At 35.4% G+C, this 27,191-nt stretch overlaps 1 protein-coding gene across 3 annotated transcripts in view; it reads right to left on the reverse strand.

Annotated features, from left to right (window-relative positions):
- LOC131075951 (N-alpha-acetyltransferase MAK3) overlaps positions 1-26,493 on the reverse strand; it is a 40,416-nt gene extending 13,923 nt beyond the window's left edge. For 2 of the 3 annotated variants that reach the window (XM_058012938.2, XM_058012939.2), the window contains exons 1-3: positions 26,174-26,481; positions 13,781-13,901; positions 2,684-2,739 (exon numbers count right to left, since the gene is read on the reverse strand). In XM_058012938.2, the coding sequence (XP_057868921.1) occupies positions 2,684-2,739; positions 13,781-13,901; positions 26,174-26,389 (393 nt within the window). In that variant the 5' untranslated portion in view covers positions 26,390-26,481. Of the gene's footprint in view, positions 1-2,683; positions 2,740-13,780; positions 13,902-26,173 lie in introns of all 3 variants that reach the window. The other variant, XM_058012937.2, reaches the window with a different exon arrangement.
- Positions 26,494-27,191: the final 698 nt, after the last annotated feature.

Genomic DNA, 27,191 nt, shown 5'->3' on the forward strand with positions numbered 1-27,191 from the left:
CAGAGTCTTCAGAAGAATCACACTTGGGCCCTTTCTGATCTTCCTTCAGGGAAGAAGCCCATTAGCTGCAAATGGGTGTACAAAGTCAAATACAAAGCTGATGGAACCTTAGACAAGTATAAGGCTCGCCTTGTTGCTCGTGGGTTCTCACAGAAAGAAGGCATTGACTATGAGGAGACTTTTGCTCCTACAGCCAAAATGAGTACCATACGGCTCGTTCTTGCCTTGGCAGCCCAGTTCAGTTGGAAAGTCCATCAGATGGACGTCAAGAGTGCTTTTTTGAATGGTGACTTACAGGAAGAAGTCTACATGACGCAACCCCCAGGATTCAAGGTTGCTGGTCAAGAACAGAAGGTCTGTAGACTAGTCAAAGCACTCTATGGTCTGAAACAAGCTCCTCGGGCTTGGTACATGAAAATTGATAAGTACCTGACAGATCATGGTTTTCAGCGGAGTCCATCTGATGCAAACTTGTATATCAAGCATTCTAGTAATGATATTCTGTTTGTAGTTGTCTATGTGGATGACTTAATCATTACTGGCAGTTCAGCACAATTGATCACTGGGATCAAACAGGATTTGTGCCGTACCTTTGATATGACAGATTTGGGACTTCTACATTACTGCTTAGGAGTTGAAGTCTGGCAGACTGAGCACAGTATCTTTCTCTCTCAGTCCAAGTATGCCAGAAGTCTTGTGGACAGGTTTAGAATGCAAGATTGCAAACCTGCCTCTACTCCTATGGAACCCGGGCTCAAACTTTCAGCTCAGTCATCCTCACCAGTTGTGGATGAATCTCTGTTCAGGCAACTAGTGGGCAGCCTCATCTATCTTACTGCCACTAGACCTGACATCAGTTTTGCAGTGAGCTACATTTCACGCTTCATGACAGCTCCCAAGGCTGATCATTGGTTAGCAGCGAAGCGTGTGCTGCGTTATGTGAGTGGCACTCCTGATTATGGACTTCTGTACACTCGAAGTTCTGATCCTATACTCGGTGGCTACACGGATTCTGACTGGGCAGGTTCGGTTGATGACCGTAAGTCTACAGCAGGGTATGTGTTTAGTTTGGGATCTGGTGCTGTCACATGGACTAGTAAGAAGCAGCAGGCAGTGGCTCTCTCCTCGACAGAAGCAGAGTATCGGGGAGCAGTTAAGGCATCTTGTGAGGCGGTTTGGCTTCGACGAATGCTTGCGGATATGCATGTCTCCCAGGCAGGTCCTACTCCCTTGTTCTGTGATAATCAGGGAGTGCTCAAACTCGCCAAGAATCCAGTCTTCCATGAAAGAACCAAGCATGTGGAAACTCATTGTCACTATATTCGACAGCTGGTTGAAGACGGATCCATTCAGTTGCTGTATGTTCCTACCTCGGAGCAGCCAACAGACATCTTCACCAAGCCCCTTGGTCCTGATAAATTTGTAAAATTCAGGGGGTCTATAGGTGTAGTTAATAGATTGAGCATTAAGGGAGGGTAATAGAATATTAAAATAATGTTAATTTTAGTATTAATGCTCAATAGTGTATATTCTATTTTGGTTAGATCGTCTTCGATCTTCTCAATAGTTTCTTATTAGAAACTTGCTATTCTTGTAAATATTCTTGTATTATTTATGAGCGTCTTGCTCATTCTGTCAATTCAATCAATTCTTTGAAATCCATTGCGTGTCTCGCATTGTTTTAATAATTACGTAGTTGGGAATCATTTCCCATAAGCAGTTGAGTAGAGTAGTTGTTGGGTATCAGAAAGTTGATAGGCCTTTATAGAGCAACTTTATTGTAAAGAAATATCATCCCAAAGAATAATATCAGAAATCATTTTATTATTGTCTGCAATAATGGCATAATCTGGAGCTTTTTTGTGCTCACCATATTTCACAACACACCTACTTACTGACTTTTTTAATCTTGTCTTCTATCTGAAATACTCCTTTAATAACAATGCACATTCTGATTTAATGTTTTTGCCAAATATCTCAATGTTGTTCTTATTTTTCAAATACTCTAGTGTTTTTTTCAAGTTTAAACACAGTTTTCTTCAAAAAATCAAATTTCATATTTTCAGATTAGATTTGAGATTTTCAGGTTTCAGCTGTATGGCTTTTCAGTAATGTAACCAGAAAACTGAGGTTCAGGACTTTGTATTATCTTGGTGGAGATGAAATGAAATGACATTCTTAGAATGAATAAAAGAAGCTACGAAAGAAAGCATGTTAACAGCAAGAGAACATGGACATATGGCACAAAAAACTGATCTGTTACCTCTCCATTGGCAGGAGCTGATAATTGTATGATGATGAGATATGGCCAGCCACATGGAAAGCAGAAACTTAAAAGAAAAAACATTAAAAAAAGCAAGCCTATTGCAGCCATCACTATATTTAAATATAATATATCAATGCGCTTGATTATACACACTTGTACACTGTTCCAAAATAGCGTCCCTGTCCCAGTCCCCACATAAATGACCTATCTTTCCCTTTTGACTACAATTTTTGGTCAAGATCACAGATTTCAGGTCAAGAACGTAACACAACCTACAGTTGAATGCTTGAAACAAATTTGAAACCTTGATCAATTGTGGCAGGTTTAATAAATCACTTTTATTTTAAAAATAATACAAGGCAAAACTAATTCCCAAAATCTGAAAAAAAAATTTACTAAAGAGAGCATAAACCATACCTCTTCACATCCAGATTCCTTCATCACCTGGATGGATCTAGTTACAAGCTCTGTTGCTACAGAGTTCAGACAATAACAACCATCATTTAAGTTAAGAACATCTGCATAATTTATAAACTTGACACACAACATTAGATCATATGCTCTACCAATCTAATGTACATATACCTGATACTTTAAACATGCCAAACAAGCATATGCATACATTGATCAAAACCCTGAATTATATATTTATACTTTCATGTAAATTAATGTAGATTATAAGGTCATACAAAAAGACATATACATGCATGGTAGCCTCTGTTCAAAACTGAAATCAGATAGCTATAGACATAGATAAACAAAGTTAAGAAAGCTTATAAGAACAAGAACACAGCAAATTATCCTGGGAAAACCTTCCACCTGAGGGTGAAAAACCCAGCCACACCAAAAAATAATTTATTGAAGTTCAAAATAAGTACAAAGCTGTCAAACTTAGAAGACAGTCATTTTTATAATGATCCACAGTGCTATAAATAAAAGATGACTGTCAGAAAGAATAACTGCTTACAAAATAATGTGAAAAAGACAATAGAAGGAATCAGTACACCTCAAAGAACACAGCTCAATATAGATAATCTTCCCTGAAGATTATGGAGATAGTCACAGCATCCAACTCATGAAGTTTTAATCAAGAGATCATCAAGACGAAATGTCAATCCTGCTCTAGATAACCCTCGGCAAAAGTATATATAGCACACACCAAGACCCGCAAGAAGGATAAAATGTAAAGTGGAAAGCCAATCATTACCGACAAAGACCATGAGCTGGAGAACTTCAACAGAGGAAAGGAAATGTTTGTCCAGCTAGAGTCAGTGACAGCTAGAGGAAGATGAAACCGAAACTCGTAACAACTATTTAAGAGGCAAACCGAAAGCACATGAAGAGCTCAACAGGCACGATATTTGCTGAAGTTACTAACTTTAACACTCCCTCTTAACAAAAAAATAATAATTAACAGAGAATCAAGTCATGGAGTCTCTCAACATGACAAACAACAAAATTTAATCATGGATTCTCTCAACGTGATAGGCATCATGGATTCTCTCAACATGATGTTCACCATGGCTACTCCCATAGGTGAAATAACACAAGCTCTCATCACGGAGTCACTCAACGTGATGTTGTCATGGAGTCTCTCAACATGACATCCACCATGGCTACCCCCATAAGTGGAAAGAGCCTCAAGGGATTTCACCTCAAATTTCTCCATCATAGAGAAAATTGCATTACAAGGGATTTCACCTCAAACTTCTCTCTCATAGAGAAGAACTCATTAACAACATATATAAATAAAAATTCATTGAAGTTGATATTCTCTCTCAACAAGACCAACATTCTCTACAACACCAAGGTTATCTCGAAAATAACAAAATTTTCACTCTAAGAAGTGGCTTGGTAAGAATGTCTGCTGTTTGCTCTTCTGTGCAAATGCATTTGAGTTCCACTGCTTTCCTTTGAACCATATCTCTCTCAAGTAATGAAATTTGATTTCCACATGCTTGGTTCTATCGTGAAAAACGAGATTAACCAAAAGCTTTGCATAGCTTTGGTTATCACAATGAATCACAGTAGGTTCCAAAAACTGTCCAAACAATCCTGCAAGCAATTTACGAAGCCACATTGCCTTCTCTAGCTATTGTAGCAGTTGCAACATATTCAGCTTCTGTTGTACTTTGGGCCACACATGATTGCTTCTTGTCGCACCAAGAAATCGTAGCTGAACCTAAGCTAAAACAACAACGAGAAGTGCTCTTCCTGTCAGGTACACATCCTGCCCAGTTTGAATCAGAAAAACCTTGCAATTTCAGACCCCCACAAGAAGTATATATTTCAAACCATATCCCACAGTACCACGTACATATCTCAATATATGTTTATCTGCAACAAAATGAATTTGTCTAGGCTCACTCATAAACTAACTGAGAGTGTTAACAGTATAACATATGTCAGGCCTTGTGTTGACTAAATACATCAAAGATCCAATTAATTGCCTATACATAGTAAGATCAGCTAAATCTGAACTAGCTGCAAACTAATGTAACTTTTTCAGATTTGCTTCCATGGGAGTTGCCATATGTCAGGCCTTGTGTTGACTAAATACATCAAAGATCCAATTAATTGCCTATACATAGTAAGATCAGCTAAATCTAAACTAGCTGCAAACTCATGTAACTTTTTTAGATTTGCTTCCATGGGAGTTGCCATAGACTTGCAATCTAACATACCAATTTTATTCAAAATATCAATGGCATATTTTCCTTGACTCAAAATGATTTCATTTGGTCCTTGCCACATTTCCAAACCAAGATAATAATGCATCAAACCAAGATCTTTCATTTCGAATTCAGAAGTTAACTCTTTCTTACATCTAGCAATGAGATCATCCTCTCCAGTAAGAAATAAATCATCAACATATAGAACTAAAATTAAGGCATTATCATCAATTACCTTGAAATAAATATTTGAATATGCATCATTTTTTAGAATACCCAAGCTCAACAAATATCGATCAATTCTTTCATACCAAGAACGAGGAGCTTGCTTAAGGCCATACAAGGCCTTTTTCAATCTACATACATGTGATTCTTTCTTATGAATTACAAAACCATCTGGCTGCTCAATAAAAACTTCTTCAATTACACCACCATTCAAGAATGTTGTCTTTACATCCATCTGATGCAATTTCCACCCTTTAACAGCTGCAATAGCAATAATAGTTCCGATAGAAGAATAACATGCTACAAGTGCAAAAGTCTCTTCATAGTCTATACCTTCCTTTTGTGAAAAACCTTTAGCTACAAATCTAGCTTTATAATTTTCTATACTCACATCAACTGCATGTTTAATTTTAAACAGCCACTTGGAGGAAACAACAAATTTACCTTTGGGCCTAGGAACAATATCCCATACATCAGTTTTGATAATAGATTGATACTCCTCCATCATGGCATCCTTCCACACTTGATGATTAGAGGCTTCTTCAAAATTAGAAGGCTTGGATGCTAAAAAATGACTCATAAGGCTACATATCCTACAAACTTATTAGGCCTTTTACTCTCTCTAAATGTGCCACGAGGGGCTGCATATTTTTCAGCCTCTTCCATAGTGTTTCGAGCCCACAAAGGTCTTTTCTTATTAGTAGAAATATTACTGGGACCTGCAGAAGTATCTATAGAATCAATTGAATCAATAGGATCAGCAGAGTCTTTTAAATTTGTATTCTCCCTCTGAATCTCAGAAGGTGAATCCGGATCAGCCATATCTATATCTTGAAGAGGCTCAAAGTCTTCTCTATCAAATTCTATGTAAGACTCTTTGGATTTCTTGCAAGCTTCATCTTCATCAAAAGACACATCCCTGCTGATTTCAATTTGCTTTTGACCAGGAATGTAAATTCTATATGCTTTTGAAGATTCACTATAACCAACAAAAATGCCTTTCTTTCCTGAAGGCTCTAACTTAGTTCTTTTCTCTTTTGGAACATGAAAATAGACAGGACATCCAAAAATCCTGAGGTGACTAATGTTAGGTTTAATACTTGAAAAAACTTCTTCTAGAGTTATGTTGTCTAGAATTTGATGAGGACTACGGTTCTGAATGTATATTGTTGTGCTGCAAGCTTCTGCCCATAAAAATGTTTGAAGACTTTGATCATGAATCATAGCCTTCACTACCTCAACAATTGTCCTGTTCTTTCTTTCAGCTACACCATTTTGTTGAGGATTATAAGGGACACAGAACTCCCTCTTAATCCCAACTTCAACACAAAAGTTATGAAACAAACCAGAAACATATTCTCCCCCATTATCAGATCTTAGAATCTTAATCTTCTTGTTGGATAAATTCTCAACAAGAGCTTTAAACTATTTAAATCTGGACAGCACTTCATCAAATTCTTTAGACTTAAGAAAATAAATCCAACACTTAGGAGAAAAATAATCAATGAAGATAACATAATACCAAAAACCACTGAGGGAAGCAACTGACATGGGGCCACACAAATCAGAGTGAATTAATTCTAGAATATCCTTTGCTCTATTTTCACAACTATGAAAAGTACTCTTAACATTCTTACCTACAGCACATCCCTTGCAAACACCTTCATGGTTTTGATTCAGCTTTGGAAGACCAACAACTACCTTCTCCATTGAAGATAAAGTTCTGAAATTTAGATGACCAAATCTTTTATGCCAGAGCTCACTTGAGCTTGTAGAATCATGAGCTAAAGCTTGAATAGGACGGGCTGAAAGCTTGTAAAGACTATCATAACGAACACCAATCTCACGAGTAGACTGAATGTTGTGTTCTTCTTCCAAGCAAGAACTTTTCCATCAACAAAGGCAACATGATAACCCTTGTCTTCTAATGCTGAAATAGAAATCAGATTCCTCTTAATACTCGGAACAAAGAGAATATCATTCAGAAGAAGAGGAATACCAAAATTCAAATAAAAAGAAATAGAACTAGCACCCTTCACAAAATAACATGCATGATCACCAATGATAACTTGAAGATGTGAATCTTTTTCCTTCAAGTTGGAGAGGTGTTCACGATAACCAATGATATGACGGGAGGCTCCACTATCAATAAGCCATGTATCACTATCAATAGGAATGTTACTGGAGAGAGCATAAATAAATAAGAATCCTTCTAGATTTTCACTAGACTCTCTATGAGGAGAAACATTTTCAACATTAGTTGCAGTAGCTTGAGACTTGGGTCTGTAGGACATTCTCTAGCAACGTGACCAAATTTGTCACATTTGAAGCATTGAACCCTAGAGAGATGCTTTCTTTTCTTAGATTCAAGAGCTGAATCAGAATTTCTTTCTCTGTTCCTTTTGAAGTTTCCTTTCCTTCCTCTTCTTTTAGACGTATGAGCAGCAAGAACATGATCTTCTTCATGATGAGATTTACATCTGCATTCCTCTTGCCTCCAATCTGCATTCCTCTTGAATGCAATCAGCCCTTAATCGATCAAACTTAGGTAATCCTCAACAAAATGGTGTAGCATAGCAAGATCTTTATCCTCAATAGAATCACCAATAGTATTAAGCTGATCTTTTAATTCAGTAATCTTCATTAAGAAAGAAACAACAGATTCAGCTCTAGCCATTTTCATATGGAGTCGACGTCTCAATGCTAGAGCTCTACTAGTACTGATGAATTCATACAAACTTTGAAGACACTCGAACATCTCCTTCGCTGAATTCAACTTGGATATAACAAGTACTAGATGATCCTTAGCAGAATCAATTAGAATTTTCTTAGCCATGAGATTATTCTTTCTCCATTGAGCTTTCTCTGTGTCATCTGAAGGTTCATCTACAACAGACTTCACATAGTTAAGAAGATCATTCTCTTCTAGCACAATAAGAATCCTGAACTTCCATGAAGTGTAATTGGCTGCACCATCCAGTCTGTCTTCAACTTTGAGTCCATTCACCATGACGAAAAAAATTAAAAATAAACAGACTACAACTCCAAATAAAGAAAATTTTGAAACTAAGCAATCTGTTTTCAGATCTTATTTTTATACCCACTTTGATACCATGTTCAAAACTGAAATCAGATAGCTATAGACACAGATAAACGAACTTAAGAAAGCTTATAAGAACAAGAACACAACAAATTATCCCGGGAAAACCCTCCACCTGAGGGTGAAAAACCCAGCCACACCAAAAAAGATTTTATTGAAGTTCAAAATAAGTACAAATCTGTCACACTTAGAAGACAGTCATTTTTATAATGATCAACAGTGCTATAAATAAAAGATGACTGTCAGAAAGAATAACTCCTTACAAAATAATGTGAAAAAGACAATAGAAGGAATCAGTACACCTCAAAGAACACAGCTGAATATAGATAATCTTCCCTGAAGATTATAGAGATAGTCACAGCATCCAACTCATGAAGTTTTAATCAAGAGATCATCAAGACAGAATGTCAATCCTGCTCTACATAACACTCGGAAAAAGTATATATAGCACACACCAAGACCTGCAAGAAGGAGAAAATGGAAAGTGGAAAGCCAATCATCACCGACAAAGACCATGAGCTGGAGAACTTCAACGGAGGAAAGGAAACATTTGTCCAGCTAGAGTCGGTGACAGCTAGAGGAAGATGAAACCAAAACTCATAACAACTATTTAAGAGGCAAACAGAAAGCACATGAAGAGCTCGACAGGCATGATATCTGCTGAGGTTACTAACTTTAACAGCCTCTACCATATATATCAAGGAATAAGAGTACCTCGCCACATTGTTGTGTTCTAGAAGTGTTGAACAAGAATTCTGAGAGATAATAAGCATTATAATGGCAAAATGAAAAGTATCTGGAGTGGGTATTGGTGATGGTAATCCGAGCAAGCCATCACTGGAACTTAGGTAGTTCTGACAGCTGTTCTGCAGGAAACTTTGCATTCAAGGAGTGGATGCCCTTGTGTATTTGTTAGCAAGAGAACTGTTGGGTCTTGTGGGAGAGCCAAGGACTTCAGTAAAGGGTGTTCTTCATTGGAACCTAGGTAGTTCTGAGAGCTGTTCTTTAGGAAACTTTGCATTCAAGGAGTGGATGCTCTTGTGTATTTGGTAGCAAGAGAACTGTCACTAGGTCTTGTGGAAGAGTCGAGGACTTCAGTAAAGGGTGTTCTTGGAGGACACTGTAGCCCAGAGTCCAGGGGTGTTGTTGGAAAGTTGAGCATTCAGGGAGCTAGTTGTTCTACTGGCCTTAGAGGCAGAGTACTAACCTTTAGGTCTTTCTGGCAACTGAGGGAATTTGTCATAGGCAACTTTAAAGAGAGCATTATAACTAGGAGCACAAGGTTATTACTTGTGGATTTGTATGCATCATTAAAGTCAGCATAGCAGTTGCATGGAGCCCAAGGAATGGTAACTTCTGTTTCAAACATGCTGAGGGGATTGTTCTATTGTAAACTAGTGAGTCATGACCAAGCATTATTGCAGGGACCAACTCAGTACACATTGTAAATTCTGTATATCAGCAAGGGGCCTGCTCTATTGTAAAACTGTTCAACACTTGCCCACTTGCAATTAAAATACACTCTCTCCAATTCATAAGTTGTGTATAATTGATGTGAACACTTCTAGGTCAAATGTTATGCCATTGGGGATACCACTTTCACTGCAATAGTCTGTATGTGAGCAAGGACCATTCATGCTACCAAAAAAAATTCTGGCCTCAGAGCAATCTAGTTATCTTGTGTAAGCTAACTAAGGGTCACCAATGCCACGTGCACACTACCTACCTGACAGTTGGAATCAAAGCTAAGTTGGTAGCAATGCAGGGCCCTTGCCACAATTTGATATCATCTAGGTTTAGAGTTAGTCAGTCCAGTAAACCTACCATACTCTGGTATTTTCCATGGTTATCCCTACCTTTACCAGTGGCTAGCAGAACAGGCAAGGTATTTTTGATTGATTTGGGGTGAGAGGGAGAGTGTCATTCTTTAGGAAGTTGGTATGAAGGTAGAGCAGTGAATCAGCAACAAATTAGAATGTGTTAAAGATTAAGGAAATTTGAATACTGCTTCTCTTCCTTGGAGCGGGAAGTGAAGAGGCTGCCAAGAGTGTCTGAAAGAGAGTGTGATCATCCAGACAAAGCTAGTTGGTGATTTATTCTTTTAAAAAAAGTCATGACTGTCAAGGGTGGTACATTCAAATAGATGATCAAGGAACCAGAGCATTTAACAAGGTTCTCAAGAACATCATCTGGGACATGGAGGAGTGCCTAATAAGTCTTATATAGGAGGCAGGGTGAGAACAACTACATATCTCAATGTGTCTGTGAAGCATTGATGTAGAACTTGAGTTAACATAAATTGGCCAGCAAGACTGGTGGAATGGACAACTTTGAGGATCTCAAGACACATTAAGGGTCAATGGAAAACTGAGAAGATCTAAAAGACACATCGAAGGCTCAATTCTGGCCACAGAAATTTGCATTGCAGACTTGCAAGCAGCTTATGGAGTTGATAAAAAAGAGGCAGCAGAGTACATCAAGACATTCTCAACCTCAATAAAACACATGTCGTAGCAAGAGCGGTAATTACATTTCATAAAGGGGCAATGGGCTCAAAACGAGCTCAGGCTACAAAATGTACAGAACCTATCCATCATGATAGGATCCACAAGTCATTTGTTAGACTTCAAGGAGGAAGCACCTCACAAACACTATGGTTGGGGACTACAACTAGCATACCTATATTTTTAAAAATCTACGTAAAATACGCTGATGGATATCGAATTTTAAAAATAAAATTGAAGCAGAGGAAGTAATCTTTATCTAGTGCAGCCATTTGCTCTTTTTCTTAAAAAATCAAGATAAAGATCATGTGCATGGCAAACCCCACAATTATAAAATAAAATATCTGCCTTGTAAACAATTAGAAAATAATAAAAAATATATATTAAAAAAAAAACATTTAAACAGCAATCTACAGTGAAAGGAAAGTTGTCATTTCTGATTGGATAAAGAAGAAAACAGCAGTCTTATCCTTTTTGTTTTTCTCATTTAAATAGCAGTCTACAGTGAAAGGAAAGTTATCATTTCTGATTGGATAGAGAAGAAAACAGCAGCCTTATCCTTTTTGTTTTTCTTTCACATATAAGAATGGTAGTGCCATTGTAGAGAGGCGTAACAAGGGAAGCAGCCTCAAAGAACTGAGAACATGCCCAAATGGGAAAAGTTCTCCAACAAAAAGTTTTCAAGGAAAAATAGTCTACAAGTTCTGATTAAATGTCCAGCAAGGGGTGCATGGTCAAGCAAGGCTTCTAAGGACAAGAAAGCAACTTTCTGTTTCATAAGCAGCATCATTATTTCTGCAACTGTACAGAGAGACGGCATATGAACTTGATCGATAATGAAGTAATCAAGTGAAAAAACACTTGGAATGGGTGTAATACAACTCCTCAATGCAACAAGGAAGTTTGAGGAGAAGCCAAAGAGGCTGGAAAGGAAGTTGTAGTTCGTGGAGATTGTCACAGGGGTAACATTAGCAGTGGCTATGGTGGATACAAGTGCCACTCACAACTACTAATCAATCAAACAAGCAAAGGAACTGGGTCATAAAGTCAAGGACACAAGCTCATCCAAGGCAGAAAATCCATCAACAAAGACGATCGCAGGAACAGTCAGCGGTGCCAAAAAAGAGACTATTTTTGCTTCTTGTTGCTATAAGGGAAACAACAACAGTAGCTATGGTAGATGCAAGTGCCACCCAAAACTATGTACCAATCAAGAAAGCAAGCATGTTGGGTATTCGAGGAGGATACAAGCTCATTAATAGCAGAGGATCCATCTACGAAGAGGATTGCCAAGTTAGTTAAGGATACATCATCATTACTTGGAGGATGGCAGGGCCACTTCAAGCTCACAAGAATTGAGATGGGGAATATCAAGCTAATTGAGTATGCTTTTATCAGATCAAGAAGGAGGCTATTGTGTCTCAAATTGATAGCTTGATTGCATTGGGTTCAAAGCAAACATGTTTATCAGGAACACTAGGAGTCAGCTAAGGAAGGTTGATGAATTCAGAAATAGTGACCTCCAGCATAACTCTAACTTCAAAAAGGAAGATGGAGAGCCCACCTTTATATCTTCAAGAAAGAAGCAAAAGGAATCGTAATGTGGACAGTAACAATTGTTGGCGTGTTCTAAAAATAAAGTGTTCTGCAAACATTCTAAGAACTAATAAAGCATTCAGCAAAGAAGAGAATTGCTGGGTGAGTCCTAGCGATGGCAAAGTGGACAAGTCTTCTTTGGGACAAATGATTTCTAAGAAGTGTAATGCACGAGATCGACATTCAAGGATTGGATGTCTTTGTGTGCTTGATGGCAGGAGAGATATCACTGGGTTTTGTAGAGGAGTCAAGGACTTCAATAAAGAGTGTTCTAGGAGAACACTATGGCCGAGAGCACATGGATGTTGTTGGCAAGTTGAGAATTCAGGGAGTGGGTGTTCTAGTGAACTTAAAGGCAAATCAATTGTCTTTAGGTCTTTGTAGCAAGCCAAGGGGTTCATTGTAGGGAAGGTTTATAGGAAGCATTCTCTTTGGGAGCACAAAGGTTTTATCTAAGGGTTGATGGGCATCATGAAGGTCAATATCAGTATGGTGAATTCTCGTCATGGGGTGACTAAACTGGTGTCATGAGCTGGGGTAGGGAATTGTTCTCTTGTAAAACAATGACCAAGCATTATTGACGGGGCCCAACTCCATGCACAATGTGAATTATGTATATTGCTGAAGAGCCTTCTCTATTACAATATTGTTAAACAATTGCTCAATTGCAAGAAAAATACAGATTATTCCCATATTCATCTGTTGTGTACATCTAATGTTAATATCTCTTATGTGTTAATCTTCATATCATTGAGTATACAGTTTCCACTCTATGAACATGTATGATATAGGTCTTGGACCAATCTGGCCCTACAAGCTAAGGCAGGCTCACAATGGCACACAGGCGCTAGTGCCACAACAATATGTTTGGCTACTAGTAAGATTTACAATTTTGCATCTTCCAAATATGTCAAGGAGAAACACAATTAAGTAAATTCAAGGCACACTTGCCATGTTTTCCTTTACCTTTAGTGGGAGGAAAAGGTAGGACATTTAAAAAAACAAATTTGATGAAATTCTATTATATCATCAAATTTAAATACTTTTACTAATAGACTTTTATTTCACTTTCCTTCAATTAAAAATATGAATATGAACTTCAACTAATAAAAGAGAAAAATTCCCAATCCGTAATGGTTATTCATGAACTCAATTTACTAGAAGAAACTACCTCTTCCTGACTTAGTAAGACATTTGATTAAGTTCTTCAACCTATCTACTTTTCTTTTGTTTTTTTTAAAGGCCTTATCATAGAAAAGAGTGAAAGATGACACAATTGTACTATGCAGAAGCAAGAGCATGGATAACTGTAAGAAGAGTGAAAACATACTAGCATTAAACAATTCACTAAATAAAGAGCTTAATAATCTTTTTTCTTCTATAAATCATTAAAGAATACACCAAACAAAGAGCTTACCAATCTTTTTTCCTCTGTAAGGCTTGATTACAACCAGCATTGCTATGTAACCTCGAAATGTATTCCTATGCTGACCCATTTTACAGACAATAGTCCCCACACATTTTTCTTTGTGAAAAGCCTAAAAACATATCACAAGATAAAAGCATTTTAGTGTTTTTTCTGAATGAAAAACATTGTATTTTTAAAACCCCAATCTTGGAGCAACTAAAAATATTGAAAGCAATACAATGTAAGAGGCCTGCAATATGCTCAAAAAACGAGATGACCATTTGTAGCAATTAAATGTATACTTAATACATGATATAACTATTTGTACCAATGAAATGTTTGGCAACAAATTAGTAATTACTAAAAGCTTAAACATGCCACACAAATTCCTTTAGAAATTTTCCAACTTATATTACTTATAAAACAAAGAAGAACCTAGTTCAAGAAAAATTTATAGCAGATCTATATTCTATTATAAGCCTCAAACAAAATATCCAAGATGTCCAAATGGCAACTCAGATACAATAATAAAATGCTAAATTGCTCAGTCACTGTTGCAATGAATACACCATGGGGACCACTGGCCACTAAACAAAACAAAATTGTTTAAAACTTCAGGTAGTTCGTCAGTGTATCTTTCTCACAATAGTCACTACCTTCATTCCATGCAAGTCATTGGATAATTCAATAGGTTGTGTATGTCTTTTAAATTTTCATTATGCTACAACCCAATCCCTGAACTTATAAACCCTAGAAACCTTAATCCATCTCAACAATAAATTAGAGTAGAGTATGGCCATCTATGTATGATTTACGCAGCTAAATTGCAAAATTCAAGTAAAAGCCAAACCAAAGAGAAAGTTCAATGAGATTTTTCTATGAATCAGCATAAACACACCTTGTGTTTTAACATTTGCCAAAGCACTTTTAACATAAGTACCGTGCAAAGGGATCCAACTTAAATTTCATTGCCAACTCCCTCAAAGACATTTGTTTGAATGGACATAATATTGATAAAGATGCTTTCAATTGAAAACTATGATAATTTTAATGAACATAGGTTTTTATAATCCATGAGATTAAACAAAGAGCTTCTGAAACACATTATATTCAAATTTTCAATCAATGATTCAGACCAGACTTTTTGATCCATCATCATCATTATTCCCATCCTAATGATGGATCACATAATGTGATCAAAAACATTGATGCAGAAATTGAATAGGTTTTTTTCAAAAGCTCTTTTCTTAGCTACAGTAAATTAAAGATCAAGGAAATCTTTTTTGTGTAAACCAGAAGTAGGGAGCACCTGTTTAAAGTAACTTTAAACTCAACATAGCAAGCTTTGCATAACTACATGCACCAAACACCCAAAATATATTGAGTGCTTTGAAGATGCAACCAAGATATCCATGTCAATATACAAGGAGAAACTGAAGCTGTCAATTTGGGTCAGACAAGGCAAGAAATCACTAGATGCTTCCAATATCTACAAAGATGAGATCATCATTAATTTCAGTACACTTTTGCATTGGTATTTGTTTATCATTTCAACCTGCACATTGTTTGAGATTTAACTTATTTTCCTAAGGTTGTCTCACTATGGCTTTTGGGCACCCACTTTTACAATGCACATAGGATCTCTGAGATGTAACAAAAAAACACCATAACACAATACTCAAAGCTGCCATTTGGGACAAATAAAGTCCAGAAAATTATCCTGTTTCAAGCAAGTACAAAAGTCACAACCATAAATCATAAACTATTGTAAAACTGTGTGACGTATTTTTCCCATTCAAGCAAATACGGCACAGCATTATATCAGATTAATTGCAAGTCTATAACATCATACATTTTTCAAATATCTTGTGACATCCTTGGAATGTTCCAAATGAGAACTTAGGAAAATAGATGAAATCTCAAACAATGTGCAGGTTGTAATAATAAACAAATACCAACGCCAAAGTGTACTGAAATTAATGATGATTAGCAAAATATGATCACTGTGAATCCTTGTCAAGCAAACATGCAATTCCCAAATAGCGAAAACAACATCCTACAATACTGGTTTATATTTTTAGAGAGCTTTCTGTGCAAATTAAACAAGTAAACAACAGATCTAAACTATTTATTAGCTTATACAAATATGTAAACGTTGTATGCAACCTCACAATTAATTATAAATGATATTGCAACAGCAGAAACTTTCAATGATTGAAAAAGTACAGCAAGAATAAAGGTATAACAGCAGCAAGAACTGTGTACAGCTGACAACAATGTCCAAAGACGAAAACAATTTATAATCAGCTCAAATACCAACACAAAATGATGTAATTTCGTTTACAAATAAGGAGATCTAACTTCATGCAGCTGTATGGTGGCCAATCAATGAATTTCAACAAGGGTGTTGTATATGGCAGCATGAATAATGTGAAATCAGACTGTAATAATTGCAGGTATACGCAAATAACTGTTAAATGGCTAGTGCTAGGACTGAACAGTGGCTCCCGAGTGGTGCAGTGGCTGTTGGAACAATGCTAGATGATTGAAAACTACACTAACAATGCTGAAAACTCTAAAACTCTCAAAAATACAGCAAGACTTGGGTCTAGTTTGACTTACAACAGCAAACATTCACTATAAAGCTTAGGTGCAGCACCAAGGGTGGCTGAAACTGAAAGCATTCACAACATGCTGTTGCAGCCACTTGAAGCGCTAAAAACAATGTTAACAATGGCTGAAAACCTCAAAAGTGCAGCTGAACTAAGGATTGGAATATCCACAAACTGCAAATGTAAATCATTATAGCTGCACTGTAGCGACATTATAGCAGCAACATTTAAACTTGAAAACTTGGCAAAAAATGTTGATTTGATAATGTGGTACAATCTACTTGCAATTATGAACCAAACAACTACAATCAATAAGCCCAAATGTAATCCTTGAATAGAATTGCCTCAAAAGATATGAGATTTTTGTCCCCAAATCCCGTTATGGAAAACCAAGAGGGTTTTTCATCCTTCAAATCTCCAATATCACAGGTTTTTGTCCTTAAATGGAAGAAATAATCAAAATAATAAAATCACATGCTTTCATGAGAGCCTTGACCTCTCTTTTATCGGCATTCACTTTGAGACCTATCTTTTATTTTATTTTATTACTTAATTTACTTTTCCATCCAAGTATTTACAGATACTTATAAACTACATCTAAAGGCTCCTTTTGAATAACATTTTAAGTAAAGAGTTAAAAACACTAATATAAACATTACATAAATGATAAAACCTATAATAATATTTAAGTTGCCCTTTACAAAATAAAGTGACTGGGTCCAACATAAAATATTGTTAATCCTTTAAGTTCTGAAAAAGGGACATGGCAATCCCTTTGTTCCCACATGAAGTTATGCATTGTGAAATGATCTGCTTAATTATAATCATCTTGGAGGCATATATGAGCTCCATCCTTGCTGATAATTGCATAAGCGTATTCAGAATTGTAACAGCCATGTTTCATCACATGTTATCTAAATTCTCAGTAGTTAGAAGCATAGTTTGAGGACTCTCCAAAACTCTGCAGACCTCTGAGTCCTATCTCCAGCCGAGTCCACTTGCCACTGACTCCCGAAGCGAGTCCGGAATAGTTCTGGGAGTACTTGTCCGAGTCTCCCCCCAGGACTCTTGAAGTCCTAGACTCAGACTGCCGAGTTTTGGGCATGGACTCTCAGGTCTGCTTGGGTGCCCAAAAGGGAGTTAAAAAAAACATTAAAAAGTGACTTTTCCTTCACTTCTGTAATCCAATCTTAACCAAAACAGGGCTGAACACCACAATAGGAAAGGAAGGAGAGGAGAAGAGGAGCATTTGAGATTCAAAAAGAAAATGTTGAAGAAACAATTCATCATCATTTAGATACTGTAGCACCTTTTAGTTCATGGCCTGACAAATTGAGTTACATTAGAAGGGGAAAGAGGAAGATGTAGAGTGTATTTGGTTGCATTTATAAATTTATGATGCTGTTATACATTTGAAAGTTTGAAACTTGAGCATAAATTATGAAATTTCAAATATTGAGTGTTTGGAGATCATATGACATGTGTAATGTTTGAAATATGACAAATTGATAGTCAAGTTAGGCTTTTATGTTCTCTAAATGAATTAATTGTTTTTGGGAGGTAAAACTACGATTTTGTTTATTGCCAAGTCCTAGACAAGTTTTTTGCCGAGTCCCAAGTCCCGAGTCCGAGTCCTATTTTGGGCTGCTGAGTCCGCGCCAAGTCCAAGTTTTCAAACTTTGGTTAGAAGTATGATAGTTCTCTACAATATCCGTGACTGCAATCAGAACTGATCTAAAAATATGATCTCTAGAAAAACAAAAAGTATGAAGGGCAATGATTTTTGGTTAACTTCAGAATCTGATAACAAGTAATAATTGTAGGGATTAGATTAGCAAAGGGAGATATATGACATCAGAACCTAGAACCCCTTCTTGTTTGATTGCATAGCATGTAAAAGTTCCAGCCTTCATGAAAAGGAATTGTCATGGGCACGTTTGAAGTATTACCAACTAGGTTATTCTAGTTGGATTTACTTGTATGTGTCAGACACTGTTACTGTTGGTATTTTGCACATGATGGTTTGATTAGTTTTTTTTAATAATGTTGGATGGTATTTAATGACATTAATGGTGGTTAGTTATTTATGATGATGCTATGATTAATATCAGTATTTAATGATGATGCTATGATTCATATCGGTATTTAATGATGATGTTTTATTAGATTTTTATGTGATAATGATAATATATCGTGATCTAACAACTTCTGTCGAGTATAAGTTGGTTGCATGTTAACCGTCGAAGGCAAACATATGACCGAGGAGGAGCTTTCTAGCTCGCCAGCAGTGACCTAAGGAATGGAACCTTGTGCAAAAATATTAATTAGATAATTAATTTGGGGAATTAATATAAATTGATTAGAGAATTAAATAAGTAAAATATAATTAATCAAAAATAAATAATCAAAGGTTGAAATTAATTGAGTAATTAAAATATGATAAATAAGAGATAAATTAAAGAAAATAATTCCTTGAGGAGAATATTCAATGGTTTGATTTATAAAAACAAACTAGTATTAAAGTAATAATTATAATAGAAATAAATTAAATAGAAGTAATCAATTTATTAAATTGATAAAACGTAAATATTAATATTGACATGCGTAATATTAATATTTAGAAGAAATTATATATTAAGAATATAAATGACATGCAAATTGGTGTTGCATGAAATTAGTTAATCATGCGTAATTAGTAGATTTTCAAGAAAGACCAAATCTTGAATAATTAAAACATGCAATTGAGTTTGTAAATAAATTAGAATTACCATTAAATTAGAAAGTATTAGTTGAGAGATGAAAAAAAAAAGGGAGACATGCATAATTAGAGAACTAAATATATATTTTAGTAATTAAATTAGATTTTAAATTAAAATAAATTATGAATAACATTGTCATGCATTTGACTTCTAAAAATTAGTTAAATTCAGTATTTCCTAAATTTATAAAATTAATCTTATTTTCAAAAACTTAATACAATTAGTTAAATTTAGAAAAACTAAATGCACGAGATATGCACATGAATTTGTGATTTATTTAGAATCTTATTTTTGAGAGGTCTATGATTAGAACTTAACTTTTATTTAAAACTGGAATCATGCATCATAATTGTAAATTAAAAAAAAATAGAATTTATTCCTTCATAACTTAGCCTACATGTTTATAAATATAGGGAAGATTTTCTTATTCCACATCAAGCTGGCTGGAAATCTCAATTTCTCTCTGCAAATTTTGGAAGCCATTGTGTGAGGAAGGACGTCTTCCAATTGTGAGCATATCTCTCCCCATCTTCTCTCATCCAGGTTTTATTTTCTGACATGTTTAATAGTCTTTAATAGATTTTATTTAATTGATTTCATGATCTCAAATCTTTAATTCTGAGTGTATGTCGAAGCATAGGAAAATAAGAGTAGCGACTAAATTAGAATATGCTTTGTCTACCATAAATTTCTGGTCTGCTGCTATCCCTCTTCTCTCCTACACCCTACCACGCCTCCTCCATGTGTTTGGGTTTGAAGACAATAGCAAATTGGGGAAAGATGGGCGATGAAATTCTGCAGCCACATTAACCTCTCCCTGCCATCCATTGCCTTTTAAGTTCATAAATTTCAAGACAAAATATAAATTCTTATTGCTGCGTTCAACATTTATAGACAGCTTCCTTTGACTTATGAATTCTGTCGCACGTATCTTTAAAAATAGAAACTGGGTTTTAAAAAAATTTACTGGGTTTTTGCGTTTCAAAGATTTCTAATTTCTGTGAAAATTTTAGCGAAATTGGGATCTGGGTTTTTAAGAAACGACTGAAACACTACGACTGTATCATAACTGAATATGATATGTGCTCATCACTGAAAGTTGACTTCTAATTTTGTAATCTTGTAATTCCTTACATTTTAAAAATATAGGGTTAAAGATTGGTTGTGAAATAAATTTTTAATTAAATATTGATGTGTAAAATTACTAATAAAATAAATAAAGTTATAATTAGGAAAATATGTATTAAAAATTAAAATAGTTTTATTTGAATTCTAATAAAGTAATATTTTAAAAATTTGAAAATTTGATTTAATGAGGAAAGGAAATTTAAAACCATAAAATATATATATATATATTATCTCTGATATTAATCTGGGAGGGATTAATTTGTTTCCTGTCTATGAGGGATGTTTAAGGAATATGGTGCTTGTTATGGGCTAACCAAGGAAGGGTGAATTTTTTTCACCTCCCCAATAGGGTAATGATGGCCATCATAATCATATTTATATGTTTTTCTCCCTGCCATAACATATGTAGTTAAATTCAACAAGGTGGTTGTTAGTTCTACATGAAAGCATATGGTTCCATTCTTGCCAGTTGGTACCAGCTTGCTAGGGAGCTTCGTCATGAGGGACAGGAGCTTATGGGCATCCGGATAGCGTAAGCTTCATTGGTTAGGCGGATAAAACGCCTGGATCATATGTCTGTCATCCGGTTTGTAGGTGGAAGATTGTCCAGAGCAACAGTGGCGACACATCCGAAGACAGAGAAATAATGAATCAGAGGTTTCAGATAAAAATTGTAATCATTACATGATGTATATTGTATTGTAAAATTGACCAAAATGGTTGTATGTAAAAGACCTATAAGGTCCATGATGTAAAAGCGACAGAAGATCGCCATGCAATGTAACTAACAAAAAGAAAAGAAGATAAAAAGCTACTATCATACTAACCCACTAACATGCATGGATTACTTTCTTTAGACTAGTTTAGTTTTACTTTTTTGCATGCATGCATGGTTATATTTAATTAGTTGATTTAATTATGCGTTTTGCATGTTAATTTAACTCGCAATAATTTCATGCACATGATTACTTCTACGCATGCACACGCTTAATTCGATATCGTTGACATTTATGATTTATGCATGTTACTTATTCATCACGTGCATGTAAACTTTTTTTTTTTGCAACGTCGAATTTTAGTTGCATATTAATCATGATCTGCATGTGAATTTCGCATGTTAATTGCATGAATGTTAAAAATTCACTTAATTTTTGCATGTCAATTATCATGTTCATCGCATATGCATTAATGTTAAATTAACTCTAAATTACTATAATGGTTAAAATAAGGTTAGGACAAGCGGGTCCTTACATTTTGGATCACATTCCATGATCCATTCTTTTCTTCCTCATCTTGATTTGGCGGTTAACCACCATTTAGTTTAACCACTTTAATCATGCAATTTTCTTTGGCATATGAAGAGTGTCTTGAAAAAGATTATATTACTCATCCAAGTTGATCGTTTGCCCTAAAGAGATTTTGAGAGGACTAAACAAAATAGTGTTGCTTTTTCTTTGATAATTCTCTAGGTTATTAAAATGCTTCTGGAAAAAATTGTGTAATATTTTGGATCACATTCCATGATCCATTCTTTTCTTCCTCATCTTGATGATGGTTCACGGAGTATGATCTGAAACCATCAATGTGAAAAAATTAAAAATTAAACAGTTTTTTCCAGAAGTATTTACATCATTATAATGGACTGAAAATCTTATATTTATAATTAATTCTCTTGTTCAATTTTGGGAATAAGAACTATATTGAAACCCTATTGTCGAAGCTGAGTTTGTGTAAAAAAATTGCACTCTCCTGGATTCATTAAGCATTCTGGGATCCTTTTTTGATTATTTCCCAATATTCTTATAAATTCATTGAGGAAACCATCCGATACGCTTGCTTTATCTAGGGAAATAGAGAAAGCAGGATCACGTAAATCTTCTGTGATTGCTTTCATCAGCTTTTTAATTAATGCCTCTATTGTGACTTTTGGGGGATGCATCTCAGAAAAAAAGGTGTCGATCTTGGCCTCTTACTTGAAAATCTGGTGAAAGATTCATATGATAGTTACTGAGAACTCTATTTATCATTTGGGATCTTCTATGAATAAAAGATTTATGGAAATATTTTGTACTTCCTTCTCCCTCATATAACCATATCATTTAAGATTTCTGCCTACCATCACTGAGTTAATCTTTCTTCATTTCACAATTGTATTCTTAGTTCATATGTATGAGATGGTTTTTGGAGCTGAGAAAGCTTAGCTTGCACTTCTTGCTTGCTTTGAAAATATACATATTGCAATATTTTTGCAAGTTGAAATAATACATATGGAATATTGTAATATCATCATTTATTTTGCAAATTAAAATAATACATATGGAATATTCTAATATCATCATCTTATTTTGCAAATTGAAATAATACACATGGAATCTTCTAACATCATCAACTTATTGCCACCATTGACTGAAGAGATTGTGGAGACTAGGGTCTTGCATCCAAATGTTTTCAAATTTAAAAGAATGTCATGTCCCCGCCTATCAAACACTTCTTATCTGCCCTCTAGCATGAACAAAAACATAAACAAATAAATAAAGAGAACTCGTTGATCAGAAAATCGATCCATTTATGAGACTTCACGATTTTCTGAGGTGTTAGAACCTAGAAAGTAATCACCCCTTCCTCTCCTTCCTCCCTTAGGGTTTGGTAGTAACAAGGTTAGATCATAATATAGAAGGCTATGAATTATGAAATGTAGAATTAATTGTAAAAAGGCATAATAACTTGGTAATGCATTCAGTAATGTATAATAATTGTTGGAAATATGACAGCTTCCAAGTAAGGGACATCCCAATTGGTATCAGAGCTTTGATCCCGCCATCCTGCAGGGTAAGGCTAAAATAATGAATGCACTCCAGTCAGTAAGAAAGATCTGACAATACATGTATTTGTGTGTATGCTCCATGTCTGCATATATTTATGTGTATGCTCCATGTTTGCTTCATACCTGATGCGTTTCTAGCATGTCTACATGAATATCTATGGTTACTGTAACGTATTTCTATCATCATGAGATTTCTACTTTTTTGGTCAGTTTAGAATACGATGTGTGTAGATGTATGTCATGCTTCTCAGCATATGGGAAGTTTGCCTTGCTTTGTCTCGAAGAGATATCCATAGGAACAACAAAACAGTTCTTACAAAATACAATTGATGTCTTAAGATTACAAATCATCAAGGGGAATCCTCAAATTAAGAAGATTTATTCAAAATCATTGTTTGGGGGCAAGCAATTTAGGGAGGGGAGGACTGTCATGTCCCCACCTATCAACCACTTCTTATCTGCCCTCTAGCATGAACGAAAACAGAAACAAATAAATAAAGAGAACTTGTTGATCAGAAAATTGTCTCATTTATGAGACTTCACGATTTTCTGAGGTGTTGGAACCTAGAAAGTAATGTATCCGGCAAGAGGCAACCATGCTATACTTAAGCGATTGGATTAAGGATGAGATATAGCAGTGGAGTGATCTTAACTATGCAGGAGATCCAAGATGCAGCGATTCTGCTTCTATGAAGATCAACTCTATTGCAGGGAATAAATAGTAACAAGATATGTATATGCAAAGAATAACATAATTTATGACAGCAATTTATGTGTGTATTAATGAGTATTAATGCAAATATTCTTAGTAATATCGGACAAAACAGTCATTAGTTAAGAATGTGAAATAAGTTGTGAAGGGTCGCCACCCTGGCAAGGAAGATGTCTGTTCAGAATGACACAAATTTCCGTCTACTTTGAGAGATATTTAAGCAAGCGTATTGACCATTCCAAAGGCAACGAATAAGGGAAAAGATATTCAAGTTAAGTTATTGAAAGCTGAGCAAACAGCATTGGACTTACAGCCTCGTACGCTGAGCATACCCTTGCTGTTACAATATGGATTTATTGTTATTTCTGATTTATATATAAATGTAATTCTCAGGATAAGGTTAAGAGCATACAAGAAATAAAATACTTTCCTAAAGAAATCTGGTCATTTCATTAGCAGTATCAGTAGTAGATATCATAACTATAAGGAATTCTTATGTAACTAAATATCAGATGAAATTCATATCTTTCTGATTTAATCTCTATTATTTCTGCTAATGCCTATGGAGGATGGGCTAGATTTGTGCTCAGGGAGAGACGGTCTAATTCCAACCAATTAGGTAGTCCCAAGATGGGGTAAGGATCAGATTCCGTAAACCTTGAGGGTATAATCCCAAGATGGGGTAAGGGTCTACATCTGTAAACCTTGAGGGAGCCTATTGTAGTCTGGTTTCTCAGCACCCTGGCAACATAATCACCCCTTCCTCCCTTAGGGTTTGGTAGTAACAAGGTTAGATCATGATATAGAACGCTATGAATTATGAAATGTAGAATTAATTGTAAAAAGACATAATAACTTGGTAACGCATTCAGTAATGTATGATAATTGTTGGAAATATGACAGCTTCCAAGTAGGCGACATCATTATAAATTCTTTTGGTAGGTCTCTTTGCCTAGCTGGGATTTCGGGCAAGTGATCTAATATGTAGAACCTTGTACACCTGATAAAGACATTTTCCTCAAGTCTAACAATCTGAGATGGAGCTACGATTAATTCTCTGTAATGAAAGCTAAGTTGCCTCTAACTACACGATGTGTACTTCTCCTGAAGTTATGCATCCATAAAATTGTGCTTTGTTATCAATTATTCAAATTCTTCCAAATATTAATGCTGAATCTTAAGGATTCCTTGTCTCTCATAAGGGAGGACGTTTGTTAATAATCTCTCATGAAAATGACAGATTACAGTTACCCAGGTCTAATGGAGAACTCGCAAATCTAACAGGGAATTCAAGTTTGGCATGGCTTACCATCTAGAATTCACTGTAAATTCATCTCATTTTTAAAATGCCATTCTTGTCAAAAAAAAACATATATTATGACCATGCAGAACCCTAAACATACAAAAGAAAATTGAAGGACACCTCTGGCACATTTGTAGTCACGAAATATTAAAGTTCTCAAATGCTCAATATCAAAAGCCGAGAGAAGATTAGATGTTTGTTCTAACTGCACGTACCTCAGTTACATCACCCATATCTGCATTACATCTAGCCGGTTTGTCTCTACTAGTGTTGTGCAACAAAGACATTGAATTTTACTCAAAATTGACAGTGTTCACAAATAAACAGAACCCAAATCAAAAGTCCCAACGGATATCATGCAAGATATTTGATCTGAATGTAGCTCTCATCACATTACCTGTGTGCATATTACATCTAGATATATTGTTTGACTGCTCCTGTCTAATAATTCAAGAGGTTGTAGCTTCAAAATAGTAATAAGAACAGACTCCAGTTTCGAATTCCCCCGGCAAAATAAAGTAGCCCATAATTAGTGAGATTGCGGTCTCATGATTTAAGAGCATATTTGAACGCGACCTATGTTTACAAATATACCTTACAGGCTATATTAATGGTCTCCTACAAGCTAGCACGAGATTTACCAAGCAAAAATAACACCTTCGAATTCCACTTTTAAAAAAGCAATGCTCGAAAGCAGGGAGAGCCCAAACTAACAGTTCCCAAGGAAAAGAATCGGTCTTTCACTGAGTTTGCAAATAGTACATAATTATCTAGGGGCATATAAGAGAATTCTCTAATTAGAAAGTCCATCCAGATCTTGGACTCTACTAAAAATCAAGTAGTGAACCCAATAGAAAGACTGAAAAGTGTGTGTGCGCGCTAGCTTATATAGATATAGAAACAGCGTTCTCCTAGGGTTTATTGAAGATCGGTTCATTTTTTTTCAAAAGGGATATCAGAGATCTACCACTTAACACAGATTTGAGTCAGTTAAGAAGGTGGTTGTCGTTGTTTCAGATTAGCTAATAGATTTTATTAACAATGAATCCAACATACATACATACCAGGAAACAAAGATGAGGCCAGAGGTGGACAAAGTATCTGTAAGTGAATATGGAGTAGGGCTCGCTCAGCTCTTGATCAACTATGCTCATTATAAGTGGCAACTGTTCTTCCCCCTCGTAGCACACATATTTGATATCTGAGGGAGATATATCTACTACTATTGCAGAAGTTGTTTCTGTGACTTCTGAAGAAGAGGAAATCCCTTCTTGGGCCATAGCCCATTGAAATGGTTGGAATAATTTCTAAATTTATTCAACTGGATCGTATATAACCTTAAGTCTGTACAACTATAGGTATATATAGGGAAGCATTATATAGAAAAGCATTATATAGAACGAGGAACACATCCCTTAAAGCTTAATTTAGGGTTATACCGGATATTAACATTTTTTTGTTTATTGGGCAGTTTACATTTTTCTAAGACCAGTAAAAAAATATTGCAATTATACATTTTTTTATTTTCTAGGGGAAAGGTCAAGAATTTTAGTGTGTTTTATTTTTTTAGGGGAAAGGATCCATTAGTTGAGCATGTACCAATTGTTGTGAGGGTTGTTGATATTTTTTGTTCCAAAAATTGAACAAAAAAAAACCTATTGTTTGAAACAAAAAATATCAATTTTTGTTAGGAAATGTACCAATAGTTGTTAGGAAATGTACCAATAGTTGTTGAGAAATGTACTAATATTGTAAAAAGTAACCAATCAGCTGCATAACTATTGGGGTCTCTTTTGCACGCCTATTGGTCTCACTTTTTTGGGGGGCTGTTTTGAACACCTTGGCAAAAAGCATGCTGATGTGGCATCATATTTGATGATGTGGCCCTGAAACCTTAGTTATAAGTAGGGGACTTGCCAAGTAAGCTCCTGTAAAAAAAATCGGAGTGATTTGAAATTTCCAAGTAGAATTTTGAGAAGCACGAAGTTAGGGTGCACAACTACTGGGTCCTTTCCCCTAAATAGGTTCAACAATATTGTTTTTCGAATGGTAAAATTTGTATATTTATTATATTATTTTAGA

This window comes from Cryptomeria japonica, chromosome 9 (genome assembly GCF_030272615.1).
Source record: "Cryptomeria japonica chromosome 9, Sugi_1.0, whole genome shotgun sequence".
Lineage (NCBI taxonomy): Eukaryota > Viridiplantae > Streptophyta > Pinopsida > Cupressales > Cupressaceae > Cryptomeria > Cryptomeria japonica.